The 14,274-nt window shown below is 47.2% G+C and overlaps 1 protein-coding gene across 1 annotated transcript in view; it reads right to left on the bottom strand.

Moving 5' to 3' along the window:
• The window catches only part of slc35f1 (solute carrier family 35 member F1), a 51,373-nt gene that overhangs the window by 22,644 nt on the left and 14,455 nt on the right, over nt 1-14,274 (bottom strand). Inside the window, exon 2 of the mRNA XM_063001486.1 lies at nt 8,762-8,937. Within this exon, the coding sequence (XP_062857556.1) occupies nt 8,762-8,937 (176 nt within the window). The remainder of the gene's footprint in view (nt 1-8,761; nt 8,938-14,274) is intronic.

The following is a 14,274-nucleotide window of genomic DNA, read 5'->3' as shown; positions in this document are numbered from 1 at the left end:
TGGCCAACGCCATAGACACCCGCCTTCGCCAGCGAGCCCGGGAACGGGGCACTTGTTCCCCGTTCACCCGCTCGCAGGTCTCTCCCAATTCGCCTCCGCCTGTCCTGGATCCTGAGCCCATGCAGTTGGGGTCAGCTCGCGCTGGTGCCCCAACGGCTTCGGGTCCGTCTGCCCGACCCCGGCAGCCGTTAAACTAGCAGGCCGCTCTCGAGCTAGGGACTCGGGAGTGAGCCGAACTACCATCCCTGCCCAAGGACTATTTCTGCAGGCCCGGTTGCTTTGGGGCCTGGGAAACACAGACCTTCGGGTCTGTGTGGATTCAGGCGCGGTGGAGAGTTTCATAGACATCAACCTGGTACACAGGCTGGGGATTGAGGTCCAACCGCTAACAACTCCAGTGTCGGTCCATGCTGTGGATGGCCGACCTGTAGCGGGCAGCCCGATAACCCACCAGACGCGACCTCTCACGTTGCGCCTGGAAAACCACGAGGAACGGATCACCTTTCTTGTGACTCACGTTCCTCACCTCCAGGTGGTTTTGGGGTATTCGTGGCTGCAAAGACACAACCCCCAGATCGACTGGGCCACCGGATCGATCTTTATCTGGGGAACGCAGTGTCGGGACTCGTGCCTACTGCAAGGCGGCGCGAGCCCCGAGCCGTCCGAACCCAAGATGGCGATTCCGGATTTGGCAGCTGTTCCTCCTGTGTACCATGATTTACGGGAGGTTTTTAGCAAGTCCCGGGCGCAGGACTTGCCCCCCCACAGACCGTTCGATTGCGCCATCAACCTTTTGCCCGGCACTACTCCTCCTAGGGGGCGCCTTTTTTCGCTCTCCGGCCTAGAAAAGGTTGCTATGGAGGAGTATGTGCGTGAGGCGCTTAAACAGGGGTTCATCCGTCCTTCTTCCTCCCCAGCTGGGGCAGGGTTCTTTTTTGTGAACAAGAAGGACGGCACCCTGCGCCCCTGTATCGATTATCGCGGTCTGAATGCCATTACGATCAAGGATCGGTACCCGCTGCCGCTGATGGCCACGGCTTTCGAAGCCCTTCAGCGAGCATCGGTTTTTTCAAAGCTCGATCTTCGCAGCGCGTACAATTTGATCCGGATCAGGCAGGGGGATGAGTGGAAGACTGCGTTCATTACGCCCACTGGCCACTATGAGTACTCGGTGATGCCATTTGGGTTAATGAATGCCCCCGCAGTCTTCCAGAGATTTATCAATGAGGTCTTGCGGGAGACTCTTGGTAAATTCGTCTATGTTTATTTAGACGATATTCTTATCTTTAGTCAGTCCATCGACGAGCATATAGGGCATGTCCGACGAGTTCTCCAGCTCTTGCTCGACAACCATCTGTTTGTCAAGCTGGAGAAGTCAGTCTTTCACTCCCCCACGGTCTCGTTTCTGGGGTTTGTAGTGTCCGAGGGCACCCTGCGCATGGACTCGGCTAAAGTATCTGCGGTGGAGAAGTGGCCAACTCCCAGTTCTTTACGCCAACTGCAAAGGTTTTTGGGCTTTGCAAACTTTTTTCGGCGTTTCATTAAGAACTTTAGCTCAGTCGCCGCCCCGTTAACGGACCTTACAGGCAAAGGTCCGTTCCAATGGACGGTGCAGGCCCAGCAAGCTTTCGACAAGCTAAAAACACTCTTGACAACTGCTCCCGTCTTGCAGTTGCCCGACCCAGAGGAACCCTTCGTTGTCGAAGTGGATGCTTCCGAGGTCGGGGCTGGGGCAGTTTTGTCCCAAAGAGTGGGGCCGGGGAAGAAGCTACATCCATGTGCCTTCTTCTCGCACCGCCTGACTCCAGCCGAGCGGAACTACCCGGTTGGAGACAGGGAACTCTTGGCCATTAAGTTGGCGTTAGAGGAGTGGCGACACTGGCTCGAGGGGGCCAAACATCCTTTTCTTGTCTGGACGGATCACAAAAATCTGTCATTCATCCAGCAAGTCAAGAGGATGAACTCCCGTCAGGCCCGGTGGTCCTTATTTTTTGGAAGGTTCAACTTTACACTGTCTTATAGACCGGGGTCCGAAAACGTCAAACCGGACGCTCTGTCTAGACAGTGGGAACCGACCAGGCCGGAGACCGGACCTGATCCCGTGATCCCCTCGACCCAGATAGCGGCCCCAATCACTTGGGGCATATCAAAGGTCATTCGGGATGCCCAACGGGCGGAACCCGACCCCGGTGGGGGACCTCCTGACAGACTGTACGTACCTTCATCCGTACGGCGTCAGGTCTTCGAGTGGGCTCATGCTTCCCCATTTGCGGCGCACCCAGGCGTGACCAAGTCCCTGGTCTTGCTGCGCCGAAGATTTTGGTGGCCGGGGATGGAGAATGAGGTACGTGACTTTGTCCGCGCCTGCTCTGTGTGTGCTCTTAACAAGAGTCCCAGAGAGCGCCCCAGGGGCCTTCTTCATCCGTTGCCAATACCGGCTAGACCGTGGTCCCACATTGCCCTGGACTTTGTGACAGGCTTGCCTAAGTCCAGAGGGTTCACGGCGGTATTGGTAATTGTCGACCGGTTTACCAAATCTTGCCTCTTTATCCCACTGCCCAAGCTACCATCCGCCATGGGCACTGCGCAGATCATTCTGAATCATGTGGTGAGAGCACATGGGGTCCCCTCAGACATTGTGTCAGATCGGGGCCCACAGTTTGTGAGCCAGTGCTGGCGGGCCTTTTGCCAAATTATTGGCGCGAAGGCCAGCTTATCCTCCGGTTACCACCCGGAGTCGAATGGGCAGTCGGAGAGGCTTATCCAGGATCTGAGCAAGATGCTCAGGTGCCTGACGGCAGGGAATCCGACCACGTGGTCGGATAAGCTGATGTGGGCAGAGTTTGCTCACAACACCCTGCATCATTCGGCGATCGGCATGTCACCGTTTGAGGCTCAGTTCGGGTACCCTCCTCCGCTCTTTCCTGAGCAAGAGCAGCAGGTAGCGGTCCCGTCTGTACAGCTTCAGGTCCGCCGCTGCCGCGCCGCCTGGCGCAAAGCTAGGCAGGCACTTGTGGCCACCCAGCGCTCTGTGAAGCGCAAAGCTGACCGCAGGCGGCAGCCGGCTCTTACCTTCCGGCCAGGCCAACGAGTACTTGTATCAACGAGGGATCTCCCCGTTCGAGGTGTTCCACATAAGTTGGCACCCAAGTACATTGGCCCGTTCAAGGTGGTAAGGCGGATTAACCCGGTGACGTATAGGTTGGAGCTTCCTCCCCGCATGAAAGTGCATCCAACCTTCCATGTCTCCCATCTCCGACCATTTATGTGCGGGGGAGTTTTACCCCCTCCCCAACCTCCCGCCCCTCGTATCATCCAGGGTGCCCCTGCCTTCACGGTTCGCCGGTTACTTGACAGCAGGAAGGTTCAGGGTAGTACCCAATACTTGGTGGATTGGGAAGGTTACGGCCCTGAGGAACGTTCATGGGTACCGGCTCGTCAGATCCTGGACCCTGAACTGATCCGCGAGTTCCGACGGAACCGTGCTGCGGGTCTTGGGACCTCAGGAGCTGTCCCTAGAGGAGGGGGTTCTATAACGAGGTCTGTGGTAGCTGGTGAACGTGCCCCGGGTTCCCAGCGAAACAGACGTTACAGAGCTCAGCAAACAAAGGTCTCTTATACCAGACCTTCCAATTAGTGCTGATCACCCACAGCTGTGGGGCTGGCTATTTAAGCCAGCTCTACACAGCAGTGGGTGTCGCACCTTTGTTTGTTTTGTGGTCTCTTGTGGCAGCTCGTCCACACTGTTGTTTAGTTATAGGTGGTAGCCCTGGTGGCGCTAGGCCATTAGGGTAAGTAAAACCGCAAGGTTTGAGGTATGAGGGTTTTCTTTCGTCCTCTTAGAAATAGTGTGGTGCGACGCCGCGCAGTCCTCGAACTGCTGTTTGTTTCAGCGCTAGCTTTAGCTTAGCGGTCTCACTCAGTGCTCTAGTAGCGCTGGTTATATCCTAGGCATCAGTGCCTTCAGTCAAACAGAACATTGGATTCTCCAACCGCTGGGTGGCGACTCCGGAACGTACTCGGTAGTCACGCCAACATCCCCGGTTCGAATCCACACTCTCTACAGCTGCCCAGCTCTCGTGCAGTTGCTGGGCAGACTCTTTATCGCTGTCTCTTTAAAACGCTAACATTAGCATTAGCGGCTTTCACTCCGCGCTGTTTTAGCGTTGGTGGTAACTTCGGCATCAGTGCCTTTAGTTAAACGGAACATTGGATTCTGTAACCGCTGGGTGGCAACTCCGGAAAGTAATCGGCAGTCACGCCAGCATCCCCGGTTCGAATCCACGCCTTACCGTTGTGTAACCTTTCTCTTTTGTTTTTCTCCTTTTCAGATCGGTGTTTGTCAGCTTCCGTCGGAGTTTCCGATTGGGTTTTGTTTTATTTTATGTTAGCTGTTTACCTTTTCTGTTGTCCTTATTAATCAATAAAATATCTTTTTATAATTTTACTTCTGCATTTGTGTCCCTTTCTTCCCACGTGACAGCTGCAGCTTTAAATAAAATAAAAAATGATGTGTGTACAGAGATTTTTTCTCCCATCAGACTCGTCAACTGTCTAAAAGTTTTCTGAGCTTTAATTAAAAGCAGAAACATCTCCTCCGATCAGTCGAGCAGCGATTCCTCTTAATTGGCACATAAGAAGTCGGCTTTAATAACACCAGGCGGGCATGACTGGCATCGGCAGACGCGTTCCTATCAGCGTAATTAGCAACGGGACGGCGGCATTAATACGTTGAGTCACGTCTCATCTCTCCCGGTGATAAGCAACACCAATCGGAGCGAGAGAGAGAGAGAGAACAAGAGAGTGAGAATGCTGGGCTGGGGTACAGTCGGTGCACCCTTCCCTAAATCCTCCTTCATCTACTGACCCCAATTCTGCTGCACCAGAGAGGAGTCTGAGCAGCGGGCGAGGGTCGTGCCAGTCCATGAGCCGTGAAGTTGGGAACGGAGGACTGAAAAAAAGAAAAGCTAAACTACAGTACATATGCCAACGTGTATAACACACTCACACACACACACACACACACACACACACCGTGTTTACCGAAGCGCCTAATTACGTTCCTCAGTCACCAGATGAAAACAAAGGGAGCAACAAAGAGGGCAATGCAATTCGGCGCCACCCACTCTGCCACGCGCCTCAGTCGCCTCTCCCTCTTTAAAATAAGGACCAGGTCCTGCCTGGTCACGCAGAAAGTTTACCGGCCACAAAAGCACAAAAACTACAGGGTTTTTAAACGTATTTTCAAGTGACCCACGTTTTGCTCATGATTTTTACTGTGACCCAGGCAGCACAAACGACACATCAAAACACAAAACCAAATAAACTTAATTAATACAATTTTGGCAATCTGGTCCCACTGTGGTTTACAAGTTGTAACATAAAGCCTCCCCAAGGGGGTGTTCATGTAGAAGCTCATTTTGTGTTTATGTGCCTGTTAAAATTTGTTTATTTAAGATAAGACAAGACAAGGTAAGGTAAGGTAAGGTAAGGTAAGGTAAGGTAAGACAATACAAGATAGTAAGACAAGGCAATGCAAGACAAGGTAAGGTAAGGTAGGACAAGGCAAGGTAAGACAAGGCAAGGCAAGGTAAGACAAGGTAAGGTAGGACAACACAAGGCAATGTAAGATAAGGTAAGACGAGACAAGACAAGGTAAGGTAAGATAAGACAATACAAGGTAAGGTAAGACAAGACAAGATAACACAAGGTAAAGTAAGACAAGGCAATGCAAGACAAGGTAAGGTAAGGTAAGGTAAGACAAGACAACAAAAAGTAAGGTAAGGTAAGGTAAGACAAGACAAGACAAAACAAGGTAGGGCAAGGTAAGGTAAGACAAGACAAAACAAGATAAGGTAAGGTAAGACAAGACAAGATAAGGTAAGGTAAGACAAGACAAGATAAGGTAAGGTAAAATAAGACAAGGCAATGCAAGACTAGGCAAGGTAAGTTAAGACAATACAAGACAAGACAAAAAAACAAGGTAAGGTAAGACAAGACAACACAAGGTAAAGTAAGACAAGGCAAGGCATAGCAAGGCAAGGTAATTTAAGGTAAGGTAAGGTAAGGTAAGACATGACAAGATAAGACAGGGTAAAGTAAGACAAGGTAAGGTAAGGTAAGACAATACAAGACAAGACAAAACAAGGTAAGGGAAGGTAAGACAATACAAGACAAGACAAGACAAAACAAGGTAAGGGAAGGTAAGGTAAGGTAAGACAAGACAAGATAAGACAAGGTAAAGTAAGATAAGGTAAGGTAAGGTGAAATAAGACAAGACAAGATAAGACAAGGTAAAGTAAGACAAGACAAGGTAAGGTAAGGTAGGATAAAGTAAGGTAATATAAGACAAAAAAGGACAAGACAAGATAAATAAGATGGTCTTTTATCATCCCATATATACAGTGTATCACAAAAGTGAGTACACCCCTCACATTTCTGCAGATATTTAAGTATATCTTTTCATGGGACAACACTGACAAAATGACACTTTGACACAATGAAAAGTAGTCTGTGTGCAGCTTATATAACAGTGTAAATTTATTCTTCCCTCAAAATAACTCAATATACAGCCATTAATGTCTAAACCACCGGCAACAAAAGTGAGTACACCCCTTAGTGAAAGTTCCTGAAGTGTCAATATTTTGTGTGGCCACCATTATTTCCCAGAACTGCCTTAACTCTCCTAGGCATGGAGTTTACCAGAGCTTCACAGGTTGCCACTGGAATGCTTTTCCACTCCTCCATGACGACATCACGGAGCTGGCGGATATTCGAGACTTTGCGCTCCTCCACCTTCCGCTTGAGGATGCCCCAAAGATGTTCTATTGGGTTTAGGTCTGGAGACATGCTTGGCCAGTCCATCACCTTTACCCTCAGCCTCTTCAATAAAGCAGTGGTCGTCTTAGAGGTGTGTTTGGGGTCATTATCATGCTGGAACACTGCCCTGCGACCCAGTTTCCGGAGGGAGGGGATCATGCTCTGCTTCAGTATTTCACAGTACATATTGGAGTTCATGTGTCCCTCAATGAAATGTAACTCCTCAACACCTGCTGCACTCATGCAGCCCCAGACCATGGCATTCCCACCACCATGCTTGACTGTAGGCATGACACACTTATCTTTGTACTCCTCACCTGATTGCCACCACACATGCTTGAGACCATCTGAACCAAACAAATTAATCTTGGTCTCGTCAGACCATAGGACATGGTTCCAGTAATCCATGTCCTTTGTTGACATGTCTTCAGCAAACTGTTTGCGGGCTTTCTTGTGTAGAGACTTCAGAAGAGGCTTCCTTCTGGGGTGACAGCCATGCAGACCAATTTGATGTAGTGTGCGGCGTATGGTCTGAGCACTGACAGGCTGACCCCCCACCTTTTCAAGCTCTGCAGCAATGCTGACAGCACTCCTGCGCCTATCTTTCAAAGACAGCAGTTGGATGTGACGCTGAGCACGTGCACTCAGCTTCTTTGGACGACCAACGCGAGGTCTGTTCTGAGTGGACCCTGCTCTTTTAAAACGCTGGATGATCTTGGCCACTGTGCTGCAGCTCAGTTTCAGGGTGTTGGCAATCTTCTTGTAGCCTTGGCCATCTTCATGTAGCGCAACAATTCATCTTTTAAGATCCTCAGAGAGTTCTTTGCCATGAGGTGCCATGTTGGAACTTTCAGTGACCAGTATGAGAGAGTGTGAGAGCTGTACTACTAAATTGAACACACCTGCTCCCTATGCACACCTGAGACCAAGTAACACTAACAAATCACATGACATTTTGGAGTGAAAATGACAAGCAGTGCTCAATTTGGACATTTAGGGGTGTAGTCTCTTAGGGGTGTACTCACTTTTGTTGCCGGTGGTTTAGACATTAATGGCTGTATATTGAGTTATTTTGAGGGAAGAATAAATTTACACTGTTATATAAGCTGCACACAGACTACTTTTCATTGTGTCAAAGTGTCATTTTGTCAGTGTTGTCCCATGAAAAGATATACTTAAATATCTGCAGAAATGTGAGGGGTGTACTCACTTTTGTGATACACTGTATATATATATATAAGAATATTTGTAAAGAAGTAATTTGTTTTTACAAATGATAAGAAATTTTGCACTATTTTAAAACGGCTAAAATCAATCACCGGTGATCTTTACAGTATCATAACGTCTCATTTTATCTGTCCAGCACTCACTGTTCCCCATCACCAAGGGAGCCGTCAGAGAGAGATCCCGGGGCCCCGGAGGGACGTCCACATCAAACAGTAATGAGGATAAAAGCTCAAAGTTCAAAGCCAGAATACCCCCCCCCCCCCCCCCACACACACACACACCCACACCCATACTCGGTTCACTTCAATCACCAGAGACGGCTTTTATTTTACTGTATTTACTCTGAACATCGAGCCGGTTCGACTCTCCCTCACATCACTCAGGCAGCATCCCCGAAAAACTGAGATCAATATTCAGAACAGCGTCCAGCCGCCTGCAAACGCTCGTCTGAGGATGAAAAGACGTCCTGGGTTTAAAGCTTTACAAGGACGTGCTTGATCACTTACGTCTTTTATTTTGGGGACGGAATTTTTTGCATTATTAGCATAAAAACCTTTATATATTGAATATATAAAATCTACAATACGTGTTTGTTTACACATTCGAACGATCTTCCTGTCACGCTGTATCAAAGATTTTGCACATTTTTAGTCGTTCCCGACAATAAGTATGTAGCTAACAAATAAAAGTAGTCAGAGCTAGCAGTGTACATTACCTTGCCTGACTGCGAGTGTGGTCGTGTAGACCAGGAAGAGCAGGATGTAGTTGAGAAAGCACTGGAACACGGGCGTGTTGGCGCGGTAATCGTTGGCCAGGTACTTGCTGGTCAGGCCGATGCCACAGATGAGCAGAGACAGAACCTGACCGAGCGCCAGCGTGAGGAGAAGCTCTCTGTGGAGAAGAAATAAACATTATAAACATCAATTCAAAATGCATTTTAGAGAGCAGATATTTAATTCTATATTCCACAGGGTTGAAGGGAGCAGATGAAGGTTGAATCTTTGCCTCGGGCATCTAATCCTTCAAACCCAACCAGTGAAAATTCTTTATTTTCCTGCTTTTGGTCATAAAATATTAAGAAATCATTTTTCCTGAAGCTCGTTTGTAGCTGTTAGAGATGAACTGGGGCACCATTAGTTTTCTGCTTCCTACCTGATTTGGGTCGTAATTAAGTGCTGTGGAGGTTTTGATAATGGCATCATGCTGATGCTGCAGATGCGTAACGGCGTATAAAAATCTTAAGTATTTACAGCAGTACCTTGTAACTCGACGTCCCCTAAACTCGAAATATTTGAAACTCGACGCCATTCATAGAGAAATTTGTTCCCCTAAACTCGACGTGTGTCCGACTGTCGCATTGTTCAGCAGTAAACCCTCACCAGCGTGTGAATCTGAGCTGAACCTGCATCAGTGTGGAATAAGCGTCAGATCCAGGGTTACAGCTCCACGTGTATCTGTGTTTATCTGGATTCTCCTCCCTGTTTCACTTTTAAACTTGTGTTACAGCTCCAGCTTCTGAGAAATGGTGAGAATCAGAATCAGCTTCTCCCAGAGTCTAAAACGCTTCTGGTTCAGAATAAAGCTTAACGTGGTTTAATGTAGTAAAAGAAGGAGACAGGAGCACTAAACTTCTCTTCATTATTACTGCTCATAAGTTCCTCCACTAATCACATTCCTCACTCGCTGTTTTACTACAATAAGTCACGCTAAGTTTTGTGCACCGCCGTCACACTTCATAGCAGCATAAAAGAAGTTTTGTCACTTCTCATGTGAATGCGCCGGTGCTGAAGGGAATACGGTATTCCAACATCAAGCATCTACACCACTAAAAAGCGTCAGGAAAGAATAAAGCAGTAAAACTAAAGTGTAGCTTTTATTGTATTTTTATTGATGTGTAACTGTTAGTAATTGTATTTCAGTGTGTTTATATTATATTTGTGTTATTTTCAGTGTTTAAGTGTCAAAAACAACCTCATTATTTTACATGAGACTAAAATATCTGCAGCTCCAAGGGACCATGGACGCATTAACAGGTTCTCCAAACATCCTTATGGGGAAAAATACCTCGAAACTCAACGTCTTTAAAACTCAACACTATGGATTGGTGGACTTGACTCGAGGAATAAAGTCTTTGCTCAGGAGTCCAACAGTGGCAGCTTGGCATTATCGAGCTTGAACCAGCGACTTTCTAATCACTCGTCCAGTATTCTAGCTTTATAACTGCTCGTGTTCACTCAGATTCTAAACGTTTACCGACACGCTGCTCGACTTTTCCAGTCTGATTTGTATCTGATATTAAACTGTGTATAAACTTTTGGAGGCGGCGGTATGTTGCACCATTGTTAGCCAGCGATTAAATTGATGCTGAATCCGCGTGTAGGGTTTTTTACTCTGAACCCGGCGTGTTCCGTCCCGTCTTACAGTTTTACACCAGCGACGGAAGCATTTGCATTTAGATGAAAAGCGTTTTGCTCTCATCCCAAGCAATTATATTTCAAATGAAACGTGGGCGTTTTTTCCCTGTCAGAGCCGCCTCGTAGTGCCACAGGGGTCGAACCTGGACTAAAGGTTTGTAAATGAATTTTGATGCTTTAGTAAAGTCGTTTTCTGTTACAGAAAAGAAAATGATTGAGAGGAGAAACATTTAACAAACGCCGCTATACCGGGGACGTCACGTACGTCCGCTCAGGATAGAGGTGCAGCTGCAAATGCACTCGCATCATTTACATAACAGTTATATATAGCACTGCACGGTGGCTCAGTGGGTAGCCTTGTAGCCTCACAGCAAGAAGGTCCTGGGTTCGATTCCCAGGCTGGGCGGTTTGGGTCCTTTCTGTGTGGAGTTTGCATGTTCTCCCCGTGACCATGTGGGTTCCTCTGGGTGCTCCGGTTTTCTCCTACAGTCCAAAGACGTGCAGTCAGGTTAACTGGAGATACAAAAATTGCTAGTAAGCTAAATAAGATCCAATCCCATCAAAGATCCGATCCCATCAAAGATCCAATCCCAACAAAGATCCAATCCCAACAAAGATCTGATCCAATCCCAACAAAGATCCGATCCCAACAAATATCTGATCCAATCCTAACACAGATTTGATCCCAACAAAGATCCGATCCCAACAAATATCTGATCCAATCCCAACAAAGATCCGATCCCAACAAATATCTGATCCGATCTCAACAAAGATCCGATCCCAACAAAGAAAGATCTGATCCCAACATAGATCCAATCCCACTGAAGATCTGATCCAATCCTAACACAGATCCGATCCCAACAAAGATCCGATCTCAACATAGAAAGATCCGACCCTAACAAAGATCCGATCCCAACAAAGATCCAATCCCATTAAAGATCTGATCTCAACAAAGATTCAATCCCAACTAAGATCCCATGACAACAAAGACTTAATCCGAACAAAGATCCGATCCCAACAAAGATCTGATCCCAACAAAGACAGATACAATCACAACAAATACGGATCTGATCCCAACAAGGATTCAATCCCAACAAAGTCAGATCCAATCCCAACAAAAATATGATCCAATCAAAGATCTGATCCCAACAAAGATCTGATCCCAACTAAGATCTGATCCCAACAAAGATACGATCCCGACGAAGATCTGATCCGATCCCAACAAAAAGAAATCCTATCCCAACAATCCAATGCCAACAGAGCAACCAGGACCAGCTGATCCAGGCCAGTTATTCTCAGGCAGCTTTGATGATCTGTTCTGACGGTCGTTTCTCTGAGAGAGAAGCAGAAATCTGAACAGCTCAATTACAGAGCAGCTTTCAGCTCCTGATAGTGATGAGAAGTGATTAGAAAAAATGTCGCTGAGAGAAAATTTCCCAGAGACTGATGTTTTTTTTTTACCTCACTATATCTATCTGCCTCCCACCAGCTCTGAGCTTCATACTGAGTTATGAAACCCCCACATTAGGTCATTTTCTCTTAAATCCTCCCATCCAAACTGACCCACCAAGTTTTCTCTAACTGGGTAACTGGGTAATTACAGGCTACAGTAAAGGATAAATGTCATTATTTTCAATGCTAATATTGGCCGTTACTCCTTCTTTGGATCAACTTCGTTTTGCCAGATTAAAGATGAGGGTGTGTGTTTTTAAGCACTGACTGTCACATGAGTCTAGTCTCAAGTTTGAGTTTCAGCGGTGCCACCGCCCTGGCCGGGCATTCGTCAGACGCGACTGGCACAAAAATGTGGAGAGAGTGGCATGTTCCTACAAGTGGTGCAGAAGTAAAACAAGCTAGACATCTTAAACTTATGAGTTTGAATCTCAGCTCTGTTACCGACAAACCAGGCGCCTATACAGACAACGATCAACTCATCTCCGATAACTGCTGTTATCTTAGGGCAGTGATAGCTCAGTGGTTAAGGTACTGGACTAGAAATCAAAAGGTTGCCACTGTTGGGCCCCTGAGCAAGGCCCTTAACCCTCAATTGCTCAAAATTGTTTCAGTCATAACTGTAAGTCGCTTTGGATAAAAGTGTCTGCTAAATGCTGAAAATGTAAATGTAACTGCTGTACTGACGCCCTCTGCTGGCTGATCGATAGTGCTGCACTGCACAGAGATGGGAGATAACGGAGATCAGTGCGTGACTCTCCGTGCGCGATGTGGATCTCTGTATGAACCGGACTCGTGAAATACCATCGGGGATTTGGATACGACTAGATTTAAAAAATCCAAAGCTCTTCCTTTAGTGTATTTTAGTCACATCAGATCTAAAATGTCTCCTCAAACTGACGCTGAACATTTACTGCAGCGCTCACAAGCAAAATATGCTAATAAAGCTTTTAATAACGAGCTGCTAAACACTTCAGTCTGCATTTCTGGAGAGACTGAAGGTAATTAGCTTTAATAAAAAAAGCCTAAGAGGGTAAGAGATGCTAATCAGCCGTAAAGTGCAGCGAGGAGGAAACACGGAGGGACTCGTACCATCAGGACCGGGATCAGATTTAGAGTCAGACGGCCTTGTGGCGACAGGTACGAGTCTCCTGAGTGCTGTAGAATATTAACTGTAATGATTTATATTAAAAACAATCACACACACACACACACTCATCCAGCGCGCTACAACAGAGCCTGTGTTTCATATCCACGCCTCTGAACTGTTGATCTTCTGTGAGAGGCGACTCACGGCGTCCTGAATCAGACAGGAAATGAATTCACCCCACATTCCTGGGTCACTTCCTCTCTTCAAAAGAAATGATTTATCCCCAAAACATGTCCTAATCTCGCAGATACTCTGCAGGAGACCCCGATGGCGTACTGAGGACGGTATGTTCTCCTGACACGCCTTTCCTCCGAGACGTGCATGCTCCACCGACCCATTCTTATCCCCCCGTACTTCAGTGGATCGGCGCGATCCACTTCTGTACGGGCGCCTCGGCCTACTAACCAGGGTCCTTACACAGCGTCCGAGACCCCGCCTACTTTTTAGTCCCGACTAGCAGGAGACTAGTCTGCTGCAGGCACTAGGAGGCACCCAGCCAACCGGTAGCAGAGCTGAGATTCAAACTAGGACAGTTTAGAATCCCAGCGCTGGTGCACTAGTGGAATATCCTGCTGTACTACCTGGACCATGCTGCAACTGTTGGGCCCTTGAGCAAGGCCCTTAACCTCTCAGCTCCAGGGGCCCCATACAACAGCTGACCCTGCACTTTGACCCCAGTAGGTTACAAGAAAAACACGTGTAGTAGTAAACGGGTGAGTGACACGACTCCTGATTTTAGCGTAATCAAATAAAAATGTTTATTAAGACACACGCACACACACACACACACACACAAACACAAACACACACACACAAGACTATGGCTTACACACACACACACATACACAATATACAAAATACACACACATTAAATACAAAATACAAACACACAAACACAAGACTATGGCTCACAAACGGACACACACAAACACATACAGACACACACACAGAAAAACACACACTAACACTCACACAAACAAACATACACACAAACACACTCACACACACACAAACACACACACACAAGACTATGGCTCACACACATACACGCACACACAAACACACACACACACACAAACACACACAAACAAAAAAACACACACAAACAAAAAAACACACACAAACAAGACTATGGCTCACACACACACAAACACGCACACACAAAAACACATACACACAAACACACACACAAACACACACAAACACACACAA

This window comes from Trichomycterus rosablanca, chromosome 9 (assembly GCF_030014385.1).
Source record: "Trichomycterus rosablanca isolate fTriRos1 chromosome 9, fTriRos1.hap1, whole genome shotgun sequence".
In the NCBI taxonomy this organism is placed as follows: Eukaryota; Metazoa; Chordata; class Actinopteri; order Siluriformes; family Trichomycteridae; genus Trichomycterus; species Trichomycterus rosablanca.
The sequence above is the reverse complement of the archived record's forward strand: the minus strand, read 5'-3'. Positions and strand labels throughout refer to the sequence as shown.